The following is a 26,434-nucleotide window of genomic DNA, read 5'->3' as shown; positions in this document are numbered from 1 at the left end:
TGGCTCCTCTCCTTTGCTGTGTGGCTTTGGACAAGTCAACTAACCTCTCTGATCTTGGACAAGTTATTTTACTGCTTGTTTCCTTCTCTGGAAAATCTAGCACATATTGATACTCAAAAACAGAGGGTTTTTTTTTTAATCATCATCCTTTGCCATCACTACTGATACAATTACAGACTTATTCAAAGAAGTAAGAGGTACTCAGTACGCATTCAACAAAGGATGGAGAGAAGGCAAGTAAGACAGAAGGAAGGAGTGAATGAATGAATGAATGAATGATCACCCACCCAGAGAAAGCTCTAGAATGCAGAAGGTGAGTAACAGGACATGAAGCATATCTAAGTGATACACCTGAGAATTGATGGAGCCTACGGGTGCAGAAGAAGCAAGGATTCTGATCCCTGTAGCTACATAACCCTCCACCCCTCAGCAGATGTCTCCCTTCAACCCCCAGAGCACCAGGACGAGAGCCATTTGTGCCCTGATGGATGGTGATGCAGACAGAAATGTCAATTGATCATAATTGGTCCATAAGTGGACCCCGTAACACAAGTTACCATTTTAAGACCCGGGGACATGTTACTAATATTTCTAATTTATAGGCTCGTTTGAGAAGTCATGAGGGACAACAAACCTAATAAATTGTGGGTTAAAGGGACTCCAGACAGCAGTGCACAGGGCCTCTGCATGATGGGTGGTAGCCGTTGAACTTTTGAGACAATCATAGCAACTGTCACCAGGGAGACAGCCTGCAAAAGGGAGTCTGGAGTTGGCAGCAGTGACGGCTGGAGGCAGATTATCAAGAAAGCATGGCATTTCCTGGTCCAGCGGGACATGCAGACGAAGAAACCGCTATCAATTGTGCACCTACTTTGCGCAGGCACTTTCTTTGCACTGTCTCATTTGAGCCACCTCGAGACATACCTATCCTCATCCCTATTTTACAGACAAAGCAACCAAGGCTCAGAAAGATCAAGTCACTTGCTCAGTGAAGAGTGTGCAGGGATTCAAAGGTGAGAGGCACTCACTCAATGATCCATGCTGTTAATCACTGCACCAGTCCAATGCCCCCATTCCACGGAGGTGGAAACTGAGTCCCAGTGATGTAGCCACATGCAGGCAAGTCAACGGCAGAGCTGGGGTAAGGACACCAGCACCCTGATGCCTATGTTCTCATTCTTCCTAGGATGCTTTCCTGGCACCTCTCCTCCCACGCTGATCACCTTCCTCTGCTTCGTTTTCCCTTCATAGCATTTATCACCTGCCATGTATGTTATACATTCATTTATGTGAATGCTGGCATGGTCGCTTTTGTGAGCCGAGGGTTTGAGCTGTTTAATTTTATAGCAACTCGTACCCCAAGATAGTGACGGAGACTTGGATTCATATACGATCGGTTACACACCCATCTCGAGGGTGTGGTGTTCCCAGTGGTACCAAAATAACCAGAGTCCACTTGCTAAATTCTCCTCCTGCCCCACTCCCTGACCCCCAACGGTCAGGAAGAGGCACCCACAACATTTATACCGTGAGGGTCTTCCCTGGGTCCCAGGGGCTGACCGACCCTTTCACACTAACACAGCTTAACAGGTTACAGGCTTTGTGTCTTGTTAAATCACTTTTACACTTCTCTGCTTCAGCATGTCATGTGTTCATTATTAAGTCTGTCACCAAAAAAGGCCACCTCACTTTCTTTCTCCAGGTTTGTAGAGGACTCGCTCATTTTAGCTTCCAATGACGAGCTGTAGTGCAGGCTACTGGTTGTGAGCCCCATATTCCTGATTTCCTTCTTGTTATCAACAGAGCCTTAATTTATTACGGGTGGCAATGTTCCCGGGTTAAAGATTGCATTTCCTAGCCCTGCTTTCAACTGAGAAGGGAGGTTTAATGAGACAACAGATAAAGTCATTAGGTCAGATTCCCTCCAGGAAAGCTCTTGAGAAGGGGGCTGACTGAGCTGAGAGACTGGTCCTTTTTCCCTTCCACCTGAAATTCAGACTCGATGCCTGAAGCCCCAGCAGCTAGCTTGGACTGTGAGGTAACCTCGAGGACGAAGCTGGTACTGAGGCAGGTTGACGTGGCGATAGTGAATCTGCCGACACAGCTTTGGCCTGACAACTCGGGGACTCCACTTACGCGACAGGAAAAAAACACGTCTATGATTTTAAGGCTCCTTTTCTGTATTCCGTGACAATGCAGTCGAACAAAATACTAACTGATGTGCTAACTCACGTGTTGTCATCCGGCAGACCCTCACTGAGCACCTGTCGTGTGCAAGCCACCATGTTAGGTGTGCGGCGTGAAAGACAAGGAGCCACACAGACCTTGCTTCCCAGGGCCTCACGGTGCAAGACACTCCGCGAGGAAACTGTAATAGAGGCGTCGGACATTCAGACAGCTCTGCTTGTTGTGAATGTTTTATTGAGTGAGAAACAAACTGTTCGTGAACACAGACTTCGAACCCAAAACTGGTCTGAAGCTGAGAAGCGTGAAGTTGTAGACGGTTTACACAGTGAAAGCGAGGAAGTCGTGCAAGCTTTGCAGCGATTGCGGGGTTTCCGGATGGCAGGGGATTGGTTCAAAGAGATTATCTTTTACTATTTTAGGAAGATGTATTTACTATTTTAGGAAGAGATATTTACAAGAAATAATCTAAGTCAAGTGTCACCTATGTTCATGAAATAAGCTAGATTTCGTTTCGCTTCCGTGGATTAAATGCTTTTGTCTGCCTGGAGGATTTTCCAGCCTGGCCTCTATTTTATTTTATTTTACCAGTGGGAAGTTCGGAGAGCTGAAAGACACAGAGGAGGGGACCTGACCTAGCCAAGGAGGGCAGAGAAAGGCACCAATGGATATGCTGCACGTTTAAAAACAACAATTCCCTCAGGCAGATTTAGAGCAGAGATAGAAGCAGAGGCGGAAGGCAGATAAAGAAGAGTTTATTTGCCAGGCTGAAAGGTTTGGGCTTGGCACCTGTACCCAAGTGTACACTTGCATACGCACACCATACACATACACACAAGTACATGTGTAAACACACATGCACACCCATGCATATACAAGCACACAAGAGAACACACAAAGACTGCAGCCACCCTAAATTTCTCGCCTTTCCCCAAGCCTCCCAGGCTCCCTCCTGCCCACAGGCCTTTGCCCAGGCTGTTCCCTCTGCCAGGAATACTCCGGCCCCTACCCCTGGCCAGCTTCCAGGTGAGCATGACTGGGGGTACACCTTCTCCTCTGGGCTGGGCCGCCCCCCATTTCTGACAACATCCATCTCCTCAGGTAGTTTGCAGTTCTTTGCTAAGAGCTCTCCTTCAGCTGATTTTTGTGCCCCTGTGCCCCATGGCCAGTTCCTCCTTTGCCTCTGCTGAGGTCCCTCAGGTTTCAGCAGCCTGGGTGTGAAACACCAGTGTTTCTAAAACTCTTTGGTTACCTTTTATCCAGGATTTCTGTCTGTTGCCTCCATAACAGCTAAACTCTTCTTGTTAAGCCCGTGTGTCTAGTTTGTGATCTCAAAGAAAAACACCAGCTAGGCAGTCAGGAGACCTGAGTTTTTATCCTTTGCAATACTCATTAGCTGTTTTAGGATGATAGGTGGACTGTCCGTCCCATGCTTCATATCAGTGTTTGTTTACATATCTGCCTCACCCCCAAAAAAGGCTGAAGGGGCTTATTTGAGTACAGAGAACCCAGTACATACTTTAAAGGAATAAACAGATCAAGAAATCAGGGTGAAGGAAAGGAGGTCCAGCACAGTCTAAGATCCAAGAGGCCAAATGAGTTTTTTTAAACTTAGCTTCCTTGGAGCCACAGAGAAAACAGAAACACGACCACCCATAAGTGGTCAGCATGACAGTGACTAAAAAACTTAGAAAACTTCCCAGTTGCTCAAGAAATGTGGGCCTTTCCTGGCTTGGTGTTTGCTTAAGGAAAACAGCACGCAAGCCTCAGCAAGACCCAGCTCCCTCCATCAGGGAATTCTGAGGTATGTGTTTCTCTCCATCTCCTCAGAGATGTCATGTGGATAACAGATGGTTTGAAGTTATCTAGTCTCTAGTAAGAAGCAGCCTACTGCACAGACAGTCTATGTTCCCAGCTGAGGGGAGACCTATGTGCATTAACAATCAATCAAGTGGTCAACCTCGCAGAAAGGGAAGCTAAAGGAATACCTGTGGGAATACCTGGGGAATGCGTGGGAGAATACCTGTGGAAAGCGTATGGAAATGCCTCTAATACCTGTGAGAATACCTATGGGAAAACCTGTGAGAAGGCCTGTAGGAAACCCTACGGGAATGCCTCTAAGAATACCTGTGGGAAAACCTGTTTTCCTTAAGGGAACAGCTCTATGTCTGTTCCCATACCAAGAAATAATGTCCTAGTCCATCAAGCTAAGCCATGATAATTTTAGCTTAAAAACTTTTTCAAAGTACATTTTACAAATCTCCAAAGAAGGCCTTGGGGAAACCCTAATACTGCACCCACAGACACCTAATGTTAAGCAAATGTCATCTCCTGGTGAGTCCCCCAAATGGCTTAGTAGGAAAATGTAGCCTTAAGTGACTAAATGAATGTGATTCATAGGTTGTTGAATAAAAGCCAACTCAATGTTGGAGGACATCTGCCAAAAATGACAATTGAGGGGTTGGAGCGATTCATCCTGAGCCATTTTTTCCTGACAGTAATGAGGCCATTGCTGGTTGGTGACAATAAAACCATGTCATCTGCATAGAAAAGACTTTTAATTTCCTGTTTCTCATAACAGAGGGCAATTCATCCAACTCCCCCCAAAATTCTTTCAAGTCATAAAATATCCGTTAAAAGGAGCAGGGACCAAAGCACATGGCTCTTGTGCTCTGCTTGGAATTGTGGTCTGGTTTATTTGGACATGATTTCTTCTGACACCAGCCCCCAAGCTGTGCTAAGGTGCAGGTTCTGTGTAAGTGCCTATGGCAGGGTGGGGATTAATACTGAGCCCCTGCAGTTTAGCCCATAATTGGTTTCTCTCCACATAATTAGTTTCCCTCTACTGAGTCAAAGGCCAATATCAGTCATTGCTGTTGCATTCTTATATTGTTCCTGACAAATTTTTGTACAAGTGGCATAAAAAGGTCAAAAATATAATACAAATGTGCTGAAAACCCAAGGGCTTCCTCATACAAAATATCACCCTTGCAATTTATAAAAGAGAAAATTGGCAGATGGTTTAGTTGGAATACCAAGTAAACCAATAAATAGGTGCATCATTTGGGTGAAATAGAGAATGAACCTTTACAAAGTGGGAAAATCTACCCTTTGGGTTCATTCAGACAAGAGCACATGTGTAGAGAGCTTCTGGTCAAGATGGCAGAATAGGTAAATGCTATGCTGGCCTCCTCTCAAAACCACATCAAAATCACAATTAAACTACAGAATAGCCATCGCTGGGAGTCGCCTGAGGTCCAGCTGAACAGACATCATACAACTGGGGACACACAGAAGAGGCCGCATCAAGACTGGTAGAAGGAGAAATGATGCAAAACAGGCTGGTCCCACAACCTCATGTGGCGGTTGAGAATCTGGAGAAATATCTCAGCTGCAGCTGCAGTGTCTTCTTGGGAGAGTGAAGGGTCCCAGCCCCACACCGGGTTCCCCAGCCCAGATCTCCAGTGCCAGAAAGAGAAGTTCCCCACAACATCTGGCTGTGAAAACCAGTGGAGTCTGTGGCTGAGAGGAAGGGCCTCTGGAGTTACAGACACTCCTTTTGAGGGCCGGTGCACATGGACTTGATTGGTGACTGACTCCTTCGCTCTGAGCTCCAGAGCTGGGGCAGCAGCTTGGGAAGTGCCAGGGACATTGGAGTAGAACCGGGCTTTGGGGGCGAGGGCTGGAGGGGCAGCCTTCTCTTAGATAGAATTGCTGGCAGAGGGCATTGCTCCTTTGCTGAGCCCTCCCCTGCCCAGCTTGCAAACGCAAGCGGCCGCCATATCTGAGTCTCCATTAAACCTGGCTAACACTGGTAGCCCCGCCCTGGTGATTCCCTGAGCCTGAGACCCCACCCCTCCCAATGAGTAGGCCCACCCAAGCCATTTCCACATAAACAGCCTGTCTTGGCTCATGCTGCAGACTTCCCTAAAATCTCCCAAAGGTTCACAAAACTCAAACGAGCAGCATTTGGCCTCAGCATGCCCCATACCTCTTGCTGAGCAGCCCCAAGCCTGGCACTAGCAGCAGTTGGCCTCAGTTTCCAGCTTGGCCTCTTGAGGTACATCCAAGCCCAGTGTGGGTGGCAGCCATCTGCTATTGCTTGGTGGCTCATGCTGGGTGGCCCCAGGCAGGGCACAGGCTGCAGCTGAACTTGACCAGTGGCAGGGCCCCTCCTAGGAGGCCCCAGCCTGCACATCCAGTGGCCAGCTTCAGTCGGAGCTATAGGACCACATGGGGTCACATCTAAGAATGACACATCCAAAGGGCTGACCAGGCAGGCACTAGAGCCACGCTAAAGTGACTCCTGCTCTGTAGAGTTAGCCCTGCACAACAGCTCCTCCACTGATCATGGCCAGTCCTCACAACCAATAATCAGCCCAAGAGTCAGTCTCTCCCACTGATGTACAAATAGCAACCAACGCTCAACTACAACAGGAGGGCACACACCACCCATACAAAAGACATTCCTGGAGCACCCAGCTCAGGTGACCAGGGAAGACTGTGCCACTGGGACCCAAAGCACACCTACTATGTAGGGCCACTCTACTAAGACCGGGAGACATAGCAGCCCTACCTAATACGTAGAAAGAAACACAGGGAGTCAGGAAAAATGAGGAGACAGAGAAACATGTCCCAACTGAAAGAACAGAATAAAGCTCCAGAAAAAAGAACTAAACAAAATGGTGACAAGCAATCTACCAGATGCAGAGTTTAAAACACTGGCTACAAGGATGCTCAATGAACTTAGGGGAAAAGTAGATGAACTCAGTGAGAACTTTAAGAAAACGGTAGAAAAATGTAAAAATGGAGATGGAAAACATAAAAGAGAACCCGTTGGAAATGAAGAATATAATATCTGAGATGAAGAATACATTAAAGGGAACCAACAGATTAGATGAAGCAGAGGATCGAATCAGCGATTTAGAGGATGGGGCAGTGGAGGACACTCAATCAGAACAGCAACAAGAAAAAAAGAATCTAAAAATATGAGGGGCTTCTGAAACAACATCAAGCATAACAAAATTGGCATCATCGGTATACCAAAAAGAGAAGAGAGAGACCAAGAAATTAAAAACCTATTTCAAGAAATAATGACTAAAAACTTCCCTAACCAGGTGAAGGAAATAGACATCCAAGCCCAGGAAGCACAGAGAGTCCCAAGCAAGTTGAACCCAAAGAGGCCCACACCAAGACACATCATAATTAAAATGCCAAAGGTTAAAGACAAAGAGACTCTTATAAGCAGCAAGAGAAAAAGCAGTTCGTTACCTGCAAGGGAGCTCCCATAAGACGGTCAGCTGATTTCTTAACAGAAACTTTGCAGGCCAAAAGGGATTGCCACAAAATATTCAAAGTGATAAAAAGCAAGGACCTACAACCAAGATTATTCCACCCAGCAAAGCTATTATGTAGAATCGAAGGACAGACAAAGAGCTTCTCAGACAAGAAAAAGCTAAAGGAGTTCATTACCACCAAGCTAGTATTACAGGAAATGCTGGAGAAACTTCTTTAAGAAGATGAAGAAAAAAGAAAAAAATATAAAAAATATGAATAAAATGGCGATAACTACATATCTAGCAATAGTTACTTTAAATTTAAATGGATTAAATGCTCCAGTCAAAAGATAGGGTGACTGAATGGATAAGAAAACAAGACCCCTACATGTGCTGCCTATAAGAGACTCACTTTGATGGAAAGACACGTACAGACTGAAAGTAAAGGGATGAAAAAAGATGTTTCATGTAAATGGAAACAAACAAAAAGCTGGGGTAGCAATACTCATACCAGTCAAAATGGACTTTAAAACAAAGGCTCTAACAAGAGATAAAAAAAGGACCCAGTAATCCCACTTCTGGATATTTATTCAAAGAAACCCAAAACACTAATTCAAAGGGATATGTGAATCTGTATGTTCACTGCAGCATTATTTACAGTAGCCACGATACGGAGGCATCCTGTGTGTCCATCAATGGATGAATGGCTAAAGAAGAGGTGGCACATATACACAATATTAGTCAGCTATAAAAAAGAATGAAATTTTGCCATCTGCAACAACGTGGGTGGACCTAGAGGGTCCACATCAGAGAAAGACAAATGCCACACCATTTCATTTATTAGTGGAATCCAAAAAGGAAAATAAAACACAAAACAGAAACAAACTCATGGATACAAAGAACATTTTGATGGTTGCCAAATAGGAGGGAGTTGAGGATTGGATGAAAAAGAGAAGGGATTAAGAAGAAAAAAATTGTAGTTACAGAATAGTCACGGGGATGTAAAGTACAGCATAAGGAATATAGTCAATAGTATTGTAATAACTATGTATAGTGTCAGATGGGTACTAGGTTTATCAGGGTGATCACTTTGTAAGCTATATAATGTCTAATCACTATATTGTACACCTGAAACTAATATAATATCATCTTCCAATTGTAATTAAAAATAAAAAAGATCACATGTGTAGAAATAACTTGGCTATCGAACATTTGAAATGTGGCAAGTCCAAATTGAGATGAGCTGTAAGTGTAAAACGCATCAGATTTCAAACTTAATACAAAAAAATGTAAACGCAATAATTTTACATTGATTACATGTTGAAATATTTGAATATGTTGGGTGAATAAAATAGCTCATTAAAATTAATGCCACTTTTTTCCACTTTTTTTCATATGGCTACTAGATAATTTTAAATTACTCCTACACGCACTGTGGTAGCCATCTCTAAAATGACTCCCAATAATCTCCCCCACCCCAGTATTTACACCCTTGTATAGTCCCCTCCCATATTGTGTCAGCATTGGTCTGTGTGACCAATGCAATATGTCAGAAGTAATGTATGTCACACCAGTGTTAAGTTACAAAAGACATTGCAGCTTCTGTTTTGGTCTCTTTCCTAATTCTCTCTCTCTTTTTCACTGTCTAACAGACTTTATGAAAAAAAGAACCACAACAACAAAATCCACGTTACCCCAATCAAAATGAGCCAACAAAGCCAGTTTTAATTTTCCAGCAACCGCATTCCTAAGGGGTGAGAAGGTAAACTCGTGGCATTTCAAGAGATGCTCGAAAAAGCAATTTCCACCAGTTTGAAAGTTCTATTCCTCTCTTTGCAATATCCCAATTCTTGGAGGTGCAGCCGTGAATTCTAATAGCCTTAAGCACGGCCATATCTATGGTTCAGGTGGAAGGAATATTATCACTTTGTCCCTGCCTGAAAACCACCTTCTTGAACATAGCAATAAATAAGACAGGCTAACTGTAATGTGATTTACAATACTGTAAATTCGAACTGCTTACCATAATTTAAAATTATTTTATCTACTTGTCTGCTTGTTTATTGTGTCTCCTCTCTGATCTATAACCTCAACAGGGCAGGCGCCACGTTGGTCTTACTCAATACTTAGCCTAGTGTCTGACACGTAGTGGGCACCAGATGGATGTTTGCTGAATAAAGGATCGAATGAAAAATTTCCCCCGATCCTTGCCGTGCATTAACATCTAGAAATATTAGACTCCATAAATCCATTAGTAAAGAATTGTCCTCTCAGCTTAATACAGCTGTTCACAAGGAGATATGATCTATACATGGGAAACTATTATATACATAACTATTCTTTCACTCCAGAGCAGTTCCAGTAAGACCTGCCAGCCCTACACCAATCCTGATCTTCTGGTCTTCAGAGGTTATTCTGACCAACTTTAAACATGTGATATAAATGGAGGATTTTAACCATCACACGGAACCCAAAGTCCAAGCAGACGGGACGTACCTAATGGAGAGATGCGAATCGACTTCACGCCAGGTCCAGCCTCTCTAGTTACCAGATCCTGAAAGGAAAGAGCTCTGTGTTCTGTCCTGGGTGTGAGGTACTCCTACTCTCCACTTACGGTGCCTCCAGGATCTGCCCGGCCTGCGTGGAAAGTCAAGTTCTCATTCCCAAGTAAGGGGTCATGAGAACCTGGAAGACTATGGGAATGGCTAGGAATGTTCTCAACAGAATCCGGGGGGAAAAAGAATCTTGAGATCAGGATGGCAGGTTTAGGCATCTCGATTCCCCCAGGAGGTCATGTCAAAAGCAAGTCTCACGGGCAAATAGTGCAAGAACAGGGGGTCCACTGAGAACTCCTGATCTTCTCACCAGGCCATCCCATGACGAGCCATTTTCATGTCATTGTCCCTGATCTCTCCACCCATATAAACTCTCCCATAGAAAGAGGGCTTCTGCACAGAAGGTCATTATCGAATAATCCCAAATACACAGAGGGCTAGACCCTGAAAACCTGCTCTGGAGGGAAGTAATAGAATGCTGCCCCCACAGACCTCAAATCTCTCAGTCACCAACCTACTGGGGTCTCCGTACCGATGCTTCAGTGGCTATTCCTTCTTAAAACTCGGAATTTTCAAACGACTCAAAGAGGCAGTGTGGAGCGGTGGGAGGTTAAGACTGGGTGGCAGAACGTCAGGCACAAGCTGTGACTCGGCAGCCAACAGAGAGACCTTGAGCAAGTCACTTCCTTCCCGTTTCAGGCCTGAGTCCCTTCAACTACACGCCAGGGTTCGTGACTCCCACTTCCTGTGGAGGCCGTGAGCATGAAAGCTGATAATGCCGGAGAAGGCTTTGGAAATGGGCCCACTGGGGGCAATGGGAGGCAAGTTCAAGGATAACCGGAGAGAGGAGGCTCTCAAGCGGTGGGTTTCCTCCCTGTCTCTTTCCTCTCTTCCTTCTCTCCCCACATCGCAGTCGATACCCTGGTTACCGAGGAAGTGCTCCTGCCCCACACATGTGGTCACATGCCTGTCCTGACAACACGCTCTAACGCAAAACCCACTTGATCGTCATGACCCCTGGCTCACAGAAACGCCCGTGGGTCTGTATTGCCTGTGGGATAAAATTCGAATCTGAAATAAACTAAAGGACCTTCCTTCACCTGGCCTCTCTCTAGCTCATCAGCCTGTTCTGCTTTCTTTATAACATTAACAAGAATGGAAGTTATATTGGGCATTTATCTGTCATCTGTTTATTGTCTGTCTATTTTCAATGTAAGAAGAGGGAGCTCGTCTATTTTTAATACAACTATCTTTACAGCCCTCACGGTCTGGCACATCATAGTGGGTGCTTAAAAAATATCTGATGTATGCATAAATGAACAGATGGCTCCAACCTACCTTTCTAGCATGTTCTTCCTAAATACATCTTCGGAAAATAAAATCCCTCTCCTATCATTTCAACTAGTAAAAGTGCACCGTGCAGGTGTCTCTACGTGCTTGTGTGTCCAGCGTCGATGAAATGAGGGAACTTGTGTGTGTGATGACTCCCCTTTCTCTCTCTTCCCTCCACGTCAAATCTTTCTTCGATCCGAACGGGGACACAACCTCTTACTCCTATAAATTCCCGCAAGATCCCATCACTGACCGGTGACCACTTTCCACCTTGTCTCGCCGGCACATCTGCAGCCACATTCTCACCTCCTCACACCCCAGCGTGCGGGACCCTCCGGGCACCTAGTGGTTGGCACATAGGAGATGCTCAAGACACACTCGTGGGAAGAGCCTGCACGTGACAGCCAGCGCTGCGGTCAACCATGGGGCGATGGCTCGGAAGGAGAGCGGGCGTCCGGGTCCACACCAAGAGGGATGTTTTCTTAACTTTCCTAGAGGTGAGGCTCGCCAGAGAGAGGGAGGGTGACAGGAAATCAAACGAGAGGTTCAAAATGACAGGTGTAACTCCGTACAATGAGAGGGTTGGACTGGAGGGTCTCTAGGGATTATGGAGAAGGGAGCAGAGTGTGAGTTTTAGGGCTGGATTCGCCTGGAATGGAACACTGCTCCTGACCAGCTGTGTCCCTGTCCTCACTCTGCACCAGCCACTACAAGTATCCATCACAGTTTTCTCTACCCCAAGTGGGAGGAAACTCCCACCTTTAACCAGCCAATGGTGGGCCAGACTTCTGGCCTCCTGACATTAAAGAGTATACAGCAGGTGCTTCATTGCACATCCACCAAACTGGGTCATTTTCTTCCTGGCCCAGAAAGGAGCTTCATTGCCGGCCCCCTTGCATCTAGGCGGGGTCATATGACTCATCCCGGACACAAAATATGAGCAGCAGTTACATGAGCCGCTTCCACTTCTGACCTATAAAATCCCCCTAAAAAAATCTCCCCCACCTCGCCCTCTCCTTTTCCCTGGAAAACAGAGCCCAGGTTAGGACGGCAGCATCACAGATTGGAATGATCACAGTCCCAGAATGGATGGCCAACTACATCGACTATAATACAAGTGAGCAATGTTGCTCCCAAGATTTTAGGTTTCCTCGTTCCTGCAACGGAGACCAGCTGGATTGGAAAGCCTGACACTTCCGAGGGGCACGGCCCCTAAAACAGACCATGTGATCTTAACCTGTTCCCAAGCTCAGGGTAAGTCCTTCATGCTCTTGACTCACCCTCCTCAAGGAGCTAGGATCAGCCCTCTCTGCCCGCCCCCACTGCCACCCCCCACTGCCACTCCCATCCACTGAGAGCAGTCTAGACTCTAATGTCCCAATTCACATTCACGGTCTCTCCCGGGAAATCTGTCACTCTCGTACAAATTGGCTCCTCGTGGCCAGCATGGCGTCCTAGAGCTCCCCAGCAGGGTACTTAGATCAGACTGTGTCACGACGTCCACGACACCCCCTTGTTCTGGGCCTCAGTTTCCCCACCTACACCATAAGGCCTTGGAAGGCATCTACTGCTCCGATATTGCCAACCACATCTGAGAGGGATGGCCTGTGGCCAACACCCAGCAGACTGCACCCTGTTCCAGCCTCCAGCCTATACAGGACCCATAAATTCTCCTGGCTGAGTAAACACATTTTATTGGGCCTAAGGACACTTCCTGCCATCCCGCTCCTGCCTTCCCTTATCCCTCCCCAGCCTGGTCAGTTCCCCGGCACAGCCCCTCCGCAGGCCCCCCGAACCCATCTTTCGCTCCCCGCTGCCCCCTGCCCCTCTCCCCTGACACCTGCATCCCTGGCCTTAAAGAGGGTGGAGAGTTTTTTCTCTTATCAGCCGTTTTACTGCCCCCTCCTCCCTGGTTACACAGTCTCTGGGAACAGAACTCCTGGCAAGGGCAGGTCAATGCCTGTCAGCTCCCAGCCCACAGCTTACTGGGCAGAGGGACGGGGTCCCTTCCGTGCTGTCTCGGAGGCAGGTAAGGGGTGTGCAAGCAGAAGCGAAGCAGGAAGCATCCCCAAAAGCAAGGAGAGGCCGCTGGGGCCAGAAGCCCGTGGAGATACTTGTGAAGGGATGTCAGAGAGAGGAGGAAAGACAGTCAGGGCCAGACCAGAGACGCCTGGGAGGCCCAGGCAGTAGCACTAAGCCCGGGCCCAGAGAGAGCCTGACACCGCGACCCCGTGACCCCGCTCTAGCCTCCACCTGCAGGAGAGCAGAAGCACAGGTGTTCCAGAAGGCGGATTCTGGAGTCGACGGGGGGGGCAACAAAATTGGGAGAAGTCCAAGAGGGTTTCTGGGAATACCTCTCAAGCTGCAGTGTGGCCCAGGACAAATTTGGCTGCCTGGGATCCAAGGGTGGCACCCCAGCCTTCCAGAGGCCTGGAGCCGGCAGGAAAAGGCCTCAAGGCAGAGAAAGAGCAAAGGTGGGCACGCCGCCCAGCCCTCCTCTCGGGCAGGCTTCCTCTTCCTTCCAGCTCCGTGCCCTGTTTCCCACTGGCAGTGACCTCAGGAACCCCGGCCTCAGCTGGAGACTGTGCGGGCAACCACCAGGGGAAGACCCTTGCAGGAAGACCTGACCCAGTTTGGTCACGGCGACGCCCTTACGTCGTGCCGGCGTGGGCTCTGCGCCTGTGGACACAGGGTACAGCCTGTTCCAGCTCTTCCCATGTGATCTTCCTCGTTGATTCCAGGGGTGATTGGAAGTGGCCCATGGAAGTCCCCGGGAAGATGGAATCGTGCTTGGATAATCTGACATGAGGCTCCCCATCCTCCTCCTCTGTTCGCCCTCTTGATTCCAGAAGGTTCAGGGGAGGAAGTACGCCACCCTCCACCAGCATCGCCCTGGGCACACACAGAGTCCCCTTGGCCCTCCTCACAGCCACTCACGGAGAGTCCTGCTCTCTGCAGGGGTATGGAGAGGAAGAACTCGAGGTGCTGCGAGGGCCCAAAGAAGCTGGGCCTGTCCTTCTCCATCGAGGAGATCTTGAAGAGGCCTGCGGAGAGGAGGGACAGGGTCAGGCCGGACAGGGCAGGTGGACAGGGCACCGGGCAAGCAACACCTGCAAGCTCCAGGCCAGAGAGGCCCCCACAGGACCAGCCCCACGGTGAGTGTCTTCTGGTCATTTCTTTCCTGAGTCTCTAAGACCCAGCTGGGCTCAGGCAGAGAGGAGGCTGCTCCATATCAACAGAAGAGAGGGCCCTAACTTTCAAAGAGATGCCAGGCTCTGGGCAGGTGCCTTAATTCTCTTTCTATCTAGCCCAGAACTGTTCAGATGTGACCCCAAGGCTCAGTTCGTTGCAGAATGCAGGGACCAGGGCTTGTTTCTGTAACCAGGCTCCCCTGAGAATGCTAGTTACCATTTATTTATTCAGCATTCACAATGTGGTAGGCACTGTGCTGGAGGCCGTATGTGCCTCCTCTTTAAGTTCAGTGGAAAGGCATAATTGGAACCTGACAGATGTGGAAACTCATCTGCAAAAGAGAAGAGGTGGACGGCGTCCCCAAGTTACACGGCTAGTAAGTAGAAGACCCGAGATCCGGACCTGGTTCTGGCTGCCCCCAAACACCTGCTCGGTCCGGCATAGCTTTCTCCTTCCTAAGCAGAGTTCAGCCTGCACAGCTTCTGAAGCTTTGCTGGGCATCTGTCCACCCTGAGCACCACTACACCCCGTCCCCGGCCAGTGGCCCACCCCAGGCCATGTCCCCAAATAACAATGACCAGATCTCAGTCCCCTCCCTTAGAGCCAGTTTGCGCAAGGGCCCTGAAGTGAACACACACATCCTGCTAAGAGTCCAGACTCCACGATGTCGGTCTCAGTTCTGTCCTGGCCTGTGAAACATCAGGAAAGTCCCTTCCACCTCCAGCCTCGGCTTTATCCCAGGTGATACGGCTGAGTGAAGGAAGAGGAACCCGAGGCAGTGCTGTCTCAAGCCTCCACTGGAGTCTGATAGTCCAGTGAGCCTGAGTATCTCCCACGAGCTTCCGAGTTCTCTCTCCATTTCCATCTCTTTAATACAAGGAAAGATTGGTAAGGAAGGTCAGGGGATCTCGTGATGTCCTCCGACCACACACAGAGCCCACTCCCTCCTCCCAGCCAAGTCTCCCAGGACGGGGGTTGTGCTCAGCTGCAAGCCAGGGGAAGACCCTGAAGGCCACATGTCCCCAGGGAGCGGACAGGTTGCCCTGTAGCAGAGCCTGTCAGTAGGAAAGGGTCCCCAGCTTAATTTTTGGAAGTTCATTAATATCGTTCAGGTAATTCAATGAGCATTCACAGTAATGATTCCTCTGGGAGTCTAACCTCAGTCTCTCCTGCTGCAGCTACGTAGTATCCCTGACTGATCCAATACCTACAAGAGCTGGGGCCAGGCCATTTATCCGCGCTAGGCCACTGCTCTGCCTCCCCAAGGGACCCGCTCCCCAAGTCTTTCCAGTCTCACAGGGATCCTCGTAATCTAAGGCTTAGACCCTCCCAGGTCTCAAGCCAATGGAAAAATCCAACTTGAAAGCACACTGAGCCCAGCTGACCGCTCACTCCTCCTGAGAGAGGAAGCCCCTCTGCAGTCGGGGGACCCTCTGAAGTCAAGGGAGATACAATCAGGAGGAAACCACTGTGTACTGGAGGCTCAGACCCTGGAAAGAGAGAGACCGTCTCTGCAGCTGTCCCACTGATGACCCTTTGCAGGGAAATTGTGGCACTTGGGCGGGGGGCGGAAGGGAGAGGAAGATGGACGAGGAAGAGACCACCTCAGTGGGTAAACCAGTATGGCCTTCTGGCCTTTGGAGGACCCAGATATATTCCCTCGTCTGTTCATGAGCCATTCGGTCACTCAGAGAATAATTGCCGAGTGCTTACTCTGGGCCGAGCTGGGGGCTGAGACGGTGACGATGAATAGAACCAGGTGTAGTGACCACTCACCTGGAGCGGGGTGGGGTCAGCAGCAGTGAGAGCCTGGCAACACCACCTGTAGGCACCTTTAGTGCTGACCTCTGCCCATCTTATCTAGTGGAGGTGGCCAAGGTCACAGTGGAATTCTTGAGATTTGAGGAATATCCTCTAGCCATGGTCAGCAAAGTTCTTCTACAAAAAGCCACATAGTAACTTCAAGCACTAATGGTTATGTGGTCTCTGCTGCAATTACTCAATTCTGTTGACAAAGCTAAAAAGGAGGCAATATGTAAACGCACAGGTATGTTTGTGTTTCTATAAAACTTTATTTACAATAACAAGCAGAGGGCTGGATCTGGCCTTGGGCTGTAGCTTATCGACTCCTAACCCATTGGTGTGTCATTAAAAATCCTTCCCAGACCAGCCCTCCTGTATCTCGGTTCAAGTCCCATCACACCCTCCGTGTCCTTCACTCCCTAAACTCCAGGCACATGGAGTTTCTCTCCAACTTCCGATCTTTCTTGTCCTTTAAATGCCTCCAGACCTTTGCCCTTTAGAAGCCTCTGTCCTCTCCTCTTTTTTTTCTCCTTTTCCTCTTCTTCCTCTCTTCCTCCCTCTCTGTGTGGGTTTCCTGGGGTTGTTGTAACGAAATGCCACAAACTGAGGGGCTTAAAACAACAGAAATTTAAACTCTTACAGTATGGAGCCAGGAGTCTGAAACCAAGGTGTTGGCAGGGTTGATCCCTTCTGGAGGCCCTGAGGGACAATCAGTTCCACGCCTCTCTCCCAGCTTCCGGTGGCTGCCAGCCATCTCTGGCCATCTTTGGCTTATAGACACATCGCTCCAATCTCTGCCTCCCTTGTCACCTGGTCTTTCCTCCTGGGCCTGGGTCAAGTCCCCCTCCCCTTTCTCTCATAAGAACACCAGTCATTGGATCTAAGGCTCACCCGAAATCAGGAGGATCTCGTCCCAAGATCCTTAGTCACATCTACAAAGATACTACGTCCACGTGAGGTCACGCGCATGTACCGGGGTTAGGACTCGGACACATTTGGGGAACGGGGGGACACATTTTCCTCTTTCTCCTTTGCTTCCCTGTCTTCCTCCTCTTTATCCTCTCCTCCTCCCCCTCCCACTGCTTCCCCTCACCCTGCCCCTCCTGGAACCGAAGGCCAAGGCTCCGCTCCACTCCAGGCACTGGGAGTAGGAGCCTAGCCAGGCTCAGGCGATGGCCGAGGCCCGGGGTGTGTCTCATTAAGGGCTCTGGCCTGCAGATAGGTAGATCCAGCGCTCTCATGAGAGCAGACAGGAGCAGGGCGGAAGGCCACGGAGCTAAAGGCTTGTACTTCCCCCAGGGTAAGTGTGGTTTGGTCTCTCTCCACCAGACACCCTCTCTCTGCCCCTGCCACCAGAGCCACAACCTAACGTGGCCATGGGGGACATTCCTACAGGGCGGGAGGCACCTGGATGCTGGTTCTAGAAATGAGAATCTGACTCAGTCTTAGTTAGGCCTTGTGGGGAATACATGGAAGTGCAAGGTTTGACCCCTGCTTGCAAGAAAGCATTGCATTCGTATGGGTTCCCCAAAAAAGCAGACCTGAAGGAAAGGATCTGAGCACAAGCAGTTAATCTGGGACGTGCAGAGAACAGCAACAAGGAAGTAGTCAAATGAGACAAAGAAGGAAGGACTGTGAAGGACGCATATGTGATGAAGCCAGGGACCACTGTGTCAAACTGCGGCTTAAACGCCTTGGGAAATGGAGCAAAGATACTTCTCAGAATGAGCCAGGCTTTTTAGCCCAGAAGTACTTATCCTGGCAGTAGGAAGTCGATCTGGAGCATGGAAAGATCTGAGGTCTGCAAGAGACCCACTGACAACGTCATTGTAATAGGAAGACCCCAGGGTATTAGGAGAAATCTGCGTGGAGAGAGGGGGCTTAGGGCACTGGCTGTCATTTAAATTCGATTCATACACTGTAAGCTGCATCCAGGCACGAACTGCTGACTGTCTAACGTGTGGCAGGCACGTTATTGCTGGCACAACAACTGTCCCAAACTTCGTGGCTTCAGATGACTATAAACATTTATTATCTCACTCCGCTTCTGTGCATCGGGAATCTGGGAGTGACTTGCCACAAATCGAGTGGTCCTGGCTGAGGGTCCCTCAGGAGACTGCAGCAAAGATGGTGCTTGGGGCTGCAGTCAGCTGAAGACTGGGCTGGAGTAAAGGATCTGCTTGCTTGGTGTTTTACGCCCATGGCTGGTGAGCTGGCGCCAGCCGTTGGAGGAGGCCTCAGTTTTTCCCCAGGTGGGGCTCTCCACATGCCACTTGAGTCTCCTCCCACAACAGCGGTGGTGTCTCTCCGTGCAAGCAGTCCAAGAGAGAAGGAGCCAAGTGGAAGGCCGAGAACTGCCCGAGCAGCCCTCCCACTGCGCTCCGTTAGTTATGGCAGTCACTAGGGCCAGCCCACGTTGAAGGAGAAAGGAATCCAAAGGGTCGTGTCTTAAAGCCACCGCAGGGGTCAGCTGGGAGCTGGGGTGATACAGAGAGCAGAACACAAGCACATCCGTGCCCTCACCTACCTGACAGCAACGGAGACGAATAACCCTCCAATCATCACCAGTGAAAGCACAATGACAACTGTGATGAGTGCCGGGAAGAGGGTGACACGGTCCTCTGACAGCGTATTCTAAGGGAGGTGTGGTCCATTGGGGACGCCAGCAAAGGCTTCCCAGAGCGGGTCACAGTGGATGCCACGGGCACGAGAGAACTGTAGGATGTCCATGACCAGACGGGAGAGAACAGGCCAGTGCAGGTCCCTGGGAGACGCCTGCCCTGCAGCTCGCCTGTCAGACGCGGGAGACGTCCCCAGCCTGCGGGAGGGTTCCCACGGGGGCCCTGGATCTCTGCCGCACTGAAGCCCCTGCCTTAGGAGGACAAAGACAAGGCCCATTTCCAGAGACGTCCGTCACCCAGTGGCAAAGCCCCCGGGGGCCTCCGGAGCAGCCAGGGCCAGTAACAGACCAGAGAGAAGGAGCAGTCAGAGGAGAGCACCAAGCGTGAGAAACATCGGTTTGTAATTAGGTGGCCTAATCACCTATGTAAATTGTGTATTTCTTATGATCGATGTGCTAAACGGCTCAGGTTTAATTAAGTTCTGCTGACTCGTTCTCTTCGAGGACCCACTGAAGTGTGATTCACGGCTTCCCAATTAATAACGGGGAGAGGAGCGAGTTGAAAGGGGAGCGGTACCCCACCACCTTCCTCCTCATCTCCCTGCCACCCACATGCCCTCCCCAGGGCCCTTGGCCAGCACTGTGGCCACTGGCTTCTGGGCCTCTCTGCTGGGTCTGGAGATGCTGGGCCTGGACAGAAATCTCAAGGATTTTCTCACTCCTAATCCAGTGCTCTTTCCATGGCTTGGAAAATGGGGCCCAACACCCCCATCGTCCCCTCTGAACTGGGGAGGAGCCCAGCCCTTCCCGATGACTGAGAATCTTATCTCGCGCATGGGGAGCTCCATCAATGAGCTCGTATTTCCAGCCTCGTGTTTAAAGAGGTCCAAAATTCTCTGGGCTGAGTCTGTGTTGTCCCTTCTTCTCCATTCCGTATTCCAGGTATGCTACTCTGCCTTGTCTCCCAGGCTCCCTCTTATACTGACAGTGGTCTGTAACCCAGCGTCAGCCGTGCTGGCCCCCCGCATCCCTTCCCTAAAGCAGCCTCCTCCTGCGCACGGCGGGAAACGTGAAATGCGGACCTTCATCCTTCCTGAGCCGACCGTTCAGACACTGCTCTTCCCCATCCCTCCCTGAGCACCATGGGCAGGTCCTCTCTGCTCTGAGTCACCACCTGGAGCTCCTGGGCACCATCCTCTCCACTGCCCATCCTCCTCCCCGGACACCAGCAGAGAGATGGGCATGGGCCTGTCTGCTCTTCCTCTTACTTGTTCTATTTTCCAGTTTCCCCGACGCCATCCAAGTCGGCTCCATGACGGATGGATGCTCTCTTTCCTAGAGATATGTGGCAATTAGAGGAAATTGTGACACAGGGGTAATGTTTATTGAGGAGTTTACGTGACGTTATAAGGGTCGTTTTTCTTAAATCCCCTGGACCACACAGACATTTCCTCCCCCAGCTACCAACTGGCTTCTTCCTCCACATTCCCAGCCCACCTTCCTGAGGGGTCGTCTGCAGTTGCCGCCCCTCCTGCTTCGCCTCCCCGTCTCTCCTCTGCCCTCTGCCACTGAGCCCTCACTGTCTCTCTCCTACAGGGACTGTCTGTCGTTAGAGCCAGGTTCAGTGATCACTCTTCTGTCCCCATCGTAATTAGTCACAGCATGGACACAGCGAGCCTTCTTCCTTGAAACTGGGTGCCCAATATCACTGCACCTTTCTCGTGTTCTTTCCACTTCAGAGACCACCCCTTCTTGTTGGCTGCTGAACCTCTAAATGGCAGAGAGGCCCCAGGCTTTCTTAGACTCTCCATCCTTCTCCGCCTGCACTTCCTGCCTAAACGATCTCATCTACCCCCACGCCTGCAAAGACCAAATACATGCCGACGATTCCCAAATTTGACCCTCTGCCCTGGGCTTCCCTTTGAACTTCAAATATGTATGCATCTGTCTAGTCAATAGTTTCCTTTGAACAGCCAACAGGCATCTCAGATTTAACATGTCCGAATCAAACAGCTGACCTCCCCATCACACACACACACACACACGCCTGACTTTATGGGCATGCGTGTGACCAGTGTAGTTACACAGGGTACTGCACTCATATGGGATTTAATGGGGTTTAATGATTGTGGTCACTATCTTGAAATTCTTAATAATTCTTATATTTGAATCTGTGTTTTGTAAGTGAAGTCGCATGAGACCATGAAGCACGCACCAAGGGCCTAGATCCTCAATTCATGCTCACCCCCTCTTCCCCAGGATGGGCTCTCAGACACCTGTTTTTCCACCTGGAGCCACTGCCTCCTCTATCCTAGGGTGGGCAAAGTCCAAGGATGGCCCCTGGGTCCCTGTGAGGGTCCACACTCGCCTCATTGGTATCTCTGTGCCTGAGGAAGCGCGGCTTTAAATAGCAAACAAAAAAACACCCTGACAGGTCAGGAGAGTGGCTGAACAAGAAAGAAAAAAGCTTTCTTCCTCTTTTTTGAACAAGGGCCCCAAGTTTTCATTTTGCAGTAGGGCCCACAAGCGATATAGCCGGCCCTGAGTGTACATGAAGTGGGACAGGTGGTCGGAAAAAGGTTGTAAGGGGCCGACTGTTGTGAAATGCAGTCTTTACTTTGCAGACCAAGGTCGGCAAACTTTTTCTGTAAAGGGTTAGATGGTAATTATTTTAGGTTTTGCAAGCCATATGGTCTCTGTGGCAACTACTCAACTCTGCAGTTATAGCACAAAAGCATCCATAGACATAAACCAATGTGTGGGGCTCTGTTCCAATAAAACTGTATTTACAGAAACAACAGTGGGCTGGAATTGACCCGCAAGCTATAGTTTGCCATTCCTCGTTGCAGACAAGAGGGAGACACTGAACGCATCTGAGCAATGGAAGGATAATCAGAGACGTTTCTAGGAGGTTATCTTGGCCTCTCTGTCCAGGATAGATGGGAGGGAGCCAGCCTAGGAGCAGAGTTTCTAAGAAAAAGGATATTATACAACTCCGAGCACAAGGGGCCAAGGGTCAAGACTTGGTAGTGGCCACCGAGGTCAAAAGGGTAGAACAAGGCAATACAAAGCCAATGCCAAGGTCACTAACGACTTGACCCATCTTCCATCAGAGGAGAGGAAGAGCAAGCGGAGGATCCGAACCACCTTCACCACAGAGCAGCTGCACGAGCTGAGAAGATCTTCCACTTCACCCACTACCCAGACATCCACATCCGCAACCAGCTGGCAGCCAGGATCAACCTCCCGGAAGCTCGGGTGCAGGTACAGCCGTGCCCACCCTCAACCCCACCTTAGTGTACCTGGGGCATGGGTGAAACTATGGATCCTGGACTCTCTGGGGCCACCCTATCTGAAACTCTCCATTGGCTTCGTCCTGAGTACTGTCATATTTAACAAATACTATGTTCCAGGAACTGAGGTTACCGTAGTTATAAGATGGTTTCTCTCCTTGGGGTCGGGCGGGGGATGGAAATGGCATCAGGGGTGTCAATGGCATCTGCTTCCATGCCCTTCCTTTCCACTTGACCACAGATCCAGAAGAGCATTCACCATGCAGCCTCACTCACAAAATAGGTCTTGACAATCCAGAGCAGGGGTCAACAAACTTTTCCTGTAAGGGGCCAGATGGTGATTATGTTAGGCTTTGGAGGCCATGTGGTCACTGTCACAATTATTTGACTCTGCCACTGTAGCATATAAGCAGCCACAGGAAATAGGTAAACGAATGAGCGTGGAGGTGTTCCAATAAAACTTTATTGATGAACACTAAAATGTCAACTTTATATAATTTGCATGTGTCACAGAATACTCTTCTTCTGATTTTTTCCCAACCCTTTAAAATGTGAAAACCGTTCTTAACTCATAGGCCATATAAAAACAGGTGGAAAGCCAGATTTAGCCCATTAAGGTCTACATTTGCCCACCCCTGATCTGGACCCCATGGGCATCACTTTGAAGGCAGCACAGAGAAGTGAGAAGGACCCTGGATCCACGGGCTGAGACCTGGTTTAAGCACCAACTGCCTAATCTGTACTCTAATTCCTTTATGCCTCAGTGTCTATGGCTTCACCTGCGGCTGGAGACACAAAGGCCCCTTGTCACTCGCCAGGGCACGTCCTGCCCTCTTTGTACTTCCTCAGCTTGCACCGTCCTAGCAAACCCAGATCCAGTTGTTGCATCGTTGGCGCTCTCTCTAACAGTTTTCTAAGTCGTTCATTTTTTTTTTTCTTCCTAACACATGCGATGGACTCATTCGAATTCAAAATCTGTGCCAGGACCCAGGTTAACATTCTATTCTCAATTTTTATCCCAACCTACTTTTCTTCTGGCTAAGGACCACATCTGGCTTAGACTTCTCCCTTGTTCTTCCCATTCGGAAGCAGTCACCAGCTAAGCAGGTAGCACCTGCAGCTCAGAATTCTGCAGAATTCAGCGGCCATCTCAGCAGAATGACCAAGTGCAGAGGGCCACATGTCAGAGACAGTCAGGGTGCTTGTGAATACAGAGTACTACCAATGTTCCCGAGAATGCCAAGGGGGCCCCAGGGGTTGCAAAACCGGTGGAAATAGCCCAGTGGGTTTTATTTGATCTGCATAGTATTTTAAAATGCAGAGCTTTCACATAAAAATTAAGATTTCTGCCTTAGATATTGGATGAGCTTGCAAGGCTGGGTTCACATTTCCACATGATGGCTGTTGGCTAAAGCTGAGAGGCTGACCCCTTAGGTTCTGTCCACCACAGACTCCACCCTGCCCAGTCATGTGGCACCCAGCTGCCTCACTGTCAAATGAGCCCCCAGTCCTGTAGGCATTGAAAGTCATGATCCCCACCCCCTCTCAGAAGGCTGACCTCCAGAGCCAAAGAAATCCTGGATGCCATGGAACTTTCAAAACTGTAAAGTGCTGGTATCTTGGAAGATGTGGTTATTATGCATGTTGGGAAGGTACTAGACAGAGAAAAACCATTTTGCTTATCTCCATCCTCTCTCTCCCTCTCCCTAGATCTGGTTCCAGAATCAGAGAGCCAGGTGGCGGAAGCAGGAGAAGATGGGCAGCCTTGGGGCTCCACAGCAGCCGAGTGAGGCCGACTGGGCCCCAGCCACAAATCTGGATGTGGGTGTGAGTAGTTGAGGCACCAAGAGGGGCTGGGGGATCCGCCATCTGGGAAAATCCCATCCAGACCGAGGTGGGAGGAAACACATCAGGGCCATCTACAATCAAAAGCGCAAGGGGAATTCTTTTAGATAGAGCGTGGCCAAGGATGTTCTGGAAGTCTGCGGGACCTGGGACAAGTCACTGTCTCTTTCTGTCCCCATGTCCTCATCTACTGAGTGACAATTACAGTGCCCTTTCCTCCTCTGGGGACTGGCTTGTATCACTTGTGCCAAACTCCATAGTTTATGGAACAGAGTCATCAAGTAAAGGGCAGCCTGTAGGAGTCAAGCACGTTGGCTCCAGCGTCAGATGCCCAGGTCCGAATCCCGGCTCTGCACCTAGCTGCAGGGTGGCCTGGTAGAGTCACGGTGCCCCTCGAAGGACAGTAATACTTTTGATGAGGATGAAATGAGTGAAGCGTGAAGAATGCTTGGCACCGAGGAAGAGCTCCCTACGCGTCAGCCATCCACTGAGTAAACACATATTTGGAGTGTGTACCAGATGCTAAGCTCTGGGGAGACGGCACCACACAAAATAGTCCTACGGTGACAGGTTTGTGCAGACCCACAGGGAGGCTATGAGACAGAATTATTTTCACTTATCCTTTTTTGCTAATGCAGAAACTAGGCTCTGAGAAGCAAAGTGATGTTCCCACATCAAGCAATTGCTATAAATGGTGGGATGAGGACCAGGCTTTCTGGCCCCCAGGGCACATGCTTCCCCCCAGATTGGTCCCCTACCCAGCCCGAGCTGCCCACATCATGGGGGAAATGTTGGGATGCTGAGGGACAGTCCAGGGTAAAGCTTAGGATTCACTTCTCTCCTGACTTCTCATGACAGGGCCCCCTGCTGCTGCCCCCTGCGCTGTCCAGGTTGGCTCCTCCCATGGGGTGTTATCCACCAATTCGTAGTCAGCTGGCCCGTGCCTGGTTCCCTGCCCGGATCACCCTCCTCCCACGCCACCCATGGGAGACACGGTCTCTCCCGGGCCCTCTCATCCAGCACGCCTGTGTTCCTGAGCTCTGCTTCCTTCCACCTCCACACCCCCAGTGGGGCAGCATCTGTGCCACCTCCACATAGGGATCAGAGGGACATCCTCTCCCCAGTGGAGTCGCTCTCCTCTCCAAGTGAAGGCAAGTGGCAGGAAGGCTCCCAGGCCTCTGAGGAAGTCAATCTCATGGCCCAAAGATGGCCCACAGCCCAGGAAGCCTCCCCGAACACGGCCCGTGGAAGGGGGCATCGGACTCGGCAGCAAGGTGGCCAAGAGGCTGCGTCAGGTCTCAGGACGAGCTCTGGAACGAGGAGGTCATCCTCCTGCACCGGCGCTTCCTCTGACTTGCTGTGTGACCTCCAGCCAGTCACTCACCCCCGCTGGACCTCATCTGAAATATGAGGCAAGTTGGAGAAGATGACCTCTGAGGTCCCTTCTGGCCTGTACTTTGGTGAGGTGAACCATGGCGAGAACAGAGGCATAAAGAGGCCAATGAGAGGTTGTTTGTTCTTTCATTCATGACACATTTATTGAGCCCCTATGGAGAGCTCCATAAATGGAACTGGATATTGACATGAACAACTGAGGCTCCGCCCCTACGAGCTCTGTCCAGGTTGGTCAGAGGGATAGTGCTGACCTTCCCCTGCAAGCAGAATATTTGCCAGTGACCTTGCAGTTGGCCGTGTCTAACATTCTGTATGGCTTTGATGTGAATGTCTTACAGAGAGAGAGAAATATAGGAAAAACTTTTTAATCGTAAACAGAATCCAGTGTCTTTGGTTATTCTGTTGAATTGGGGAAGGATATTGTCATTTCTGGTCCGACTGAAGAGTAAGACAGCAAGCTCTTTTCAAAGTTTATTTCCTGGGACTTGAGCAAGAAGCCCAGCTGGAAGGCCGGCCTCTGTCCTGAAAAGCCTAGAGTTTCATTTGACACTGCTGTTTTCTTGCAGCGAGGCCTTGGGCAAACTGCATGCCCTGTCTGATCCTCAGTGTTGACATTTGAAAAATGGCCTGCCCACCCTGACTGCCTCACAGGGTGATCAGGAAGCTCTGAAAGGGAGTGAAAGCACTTTGCGAAGCGTGAGGGCTGGGCCCATTGTGGAGTGATGTCCTCGTCCCAGATTCTACCAGGAAAGTGGCTGCTCTGGGTCCCAGCCTGGGATAAGTCTCTCTTCCTCCCAGGGAGGGGACTCTCTAAACTTTCCTTCTGCATGAGCATCACTGAGATGCGCCCTGCTGGAAAAGGACAGGGCCTCTATGTGCAGTCCCAGAAATTCTAGGATTCTGCCCCACATCTCAGAATCTCTGCAATCCGCCGGGGTC

At 49.7% G+C, this 26,434-nt stretch overlaps 1 protein-coding gene across 1 annotated transcript; it reads left to right on the top strand.

Annotated features, from left to right (window-relative positions):
* The first annotated feature begins 10,790 nt into the window (after positions 1-10,790).
* Positions 10,791-25,217, top strand: ISX (intestine specific homeobox). The gene is given in 7 exon segments (XM_039878297.1): positions 10,791-10,876; positions 12,382-12,464; positions 14,197-14,502; positions 22,076-22,132; positions 22,135-22,226; positions 23,966-24,082; positions 24,959-25,217. Coding segments are annotated over 7 exon segments (981 nt in total). The 3' UTR covers positions 25,199-25,217.
* Positions 25,218-26,434: the final 1,217 nt, after the last annotated feature.

The sequence above is a fragment of the Pteropus medius genome, unplaced genomic scaffold, assembly GCF_902729225.1.
Source record: "Pteropus medius unplaced genomic scaffold, Ma_sr-lr_union100, whole genome shotgun sequence".
Classification (NCBI taxonomy): Eukaryota; Metazoa; Chordata; class Mammalia; order Chiroptera; family Pteropodidae; genus Pteropus; species Pteropus medius.
The sequence above is the reverse complement of the archived record's forward strand: the minus strand, read 5'-3'. Positions and strand labels throughout refer to the sequence as shown.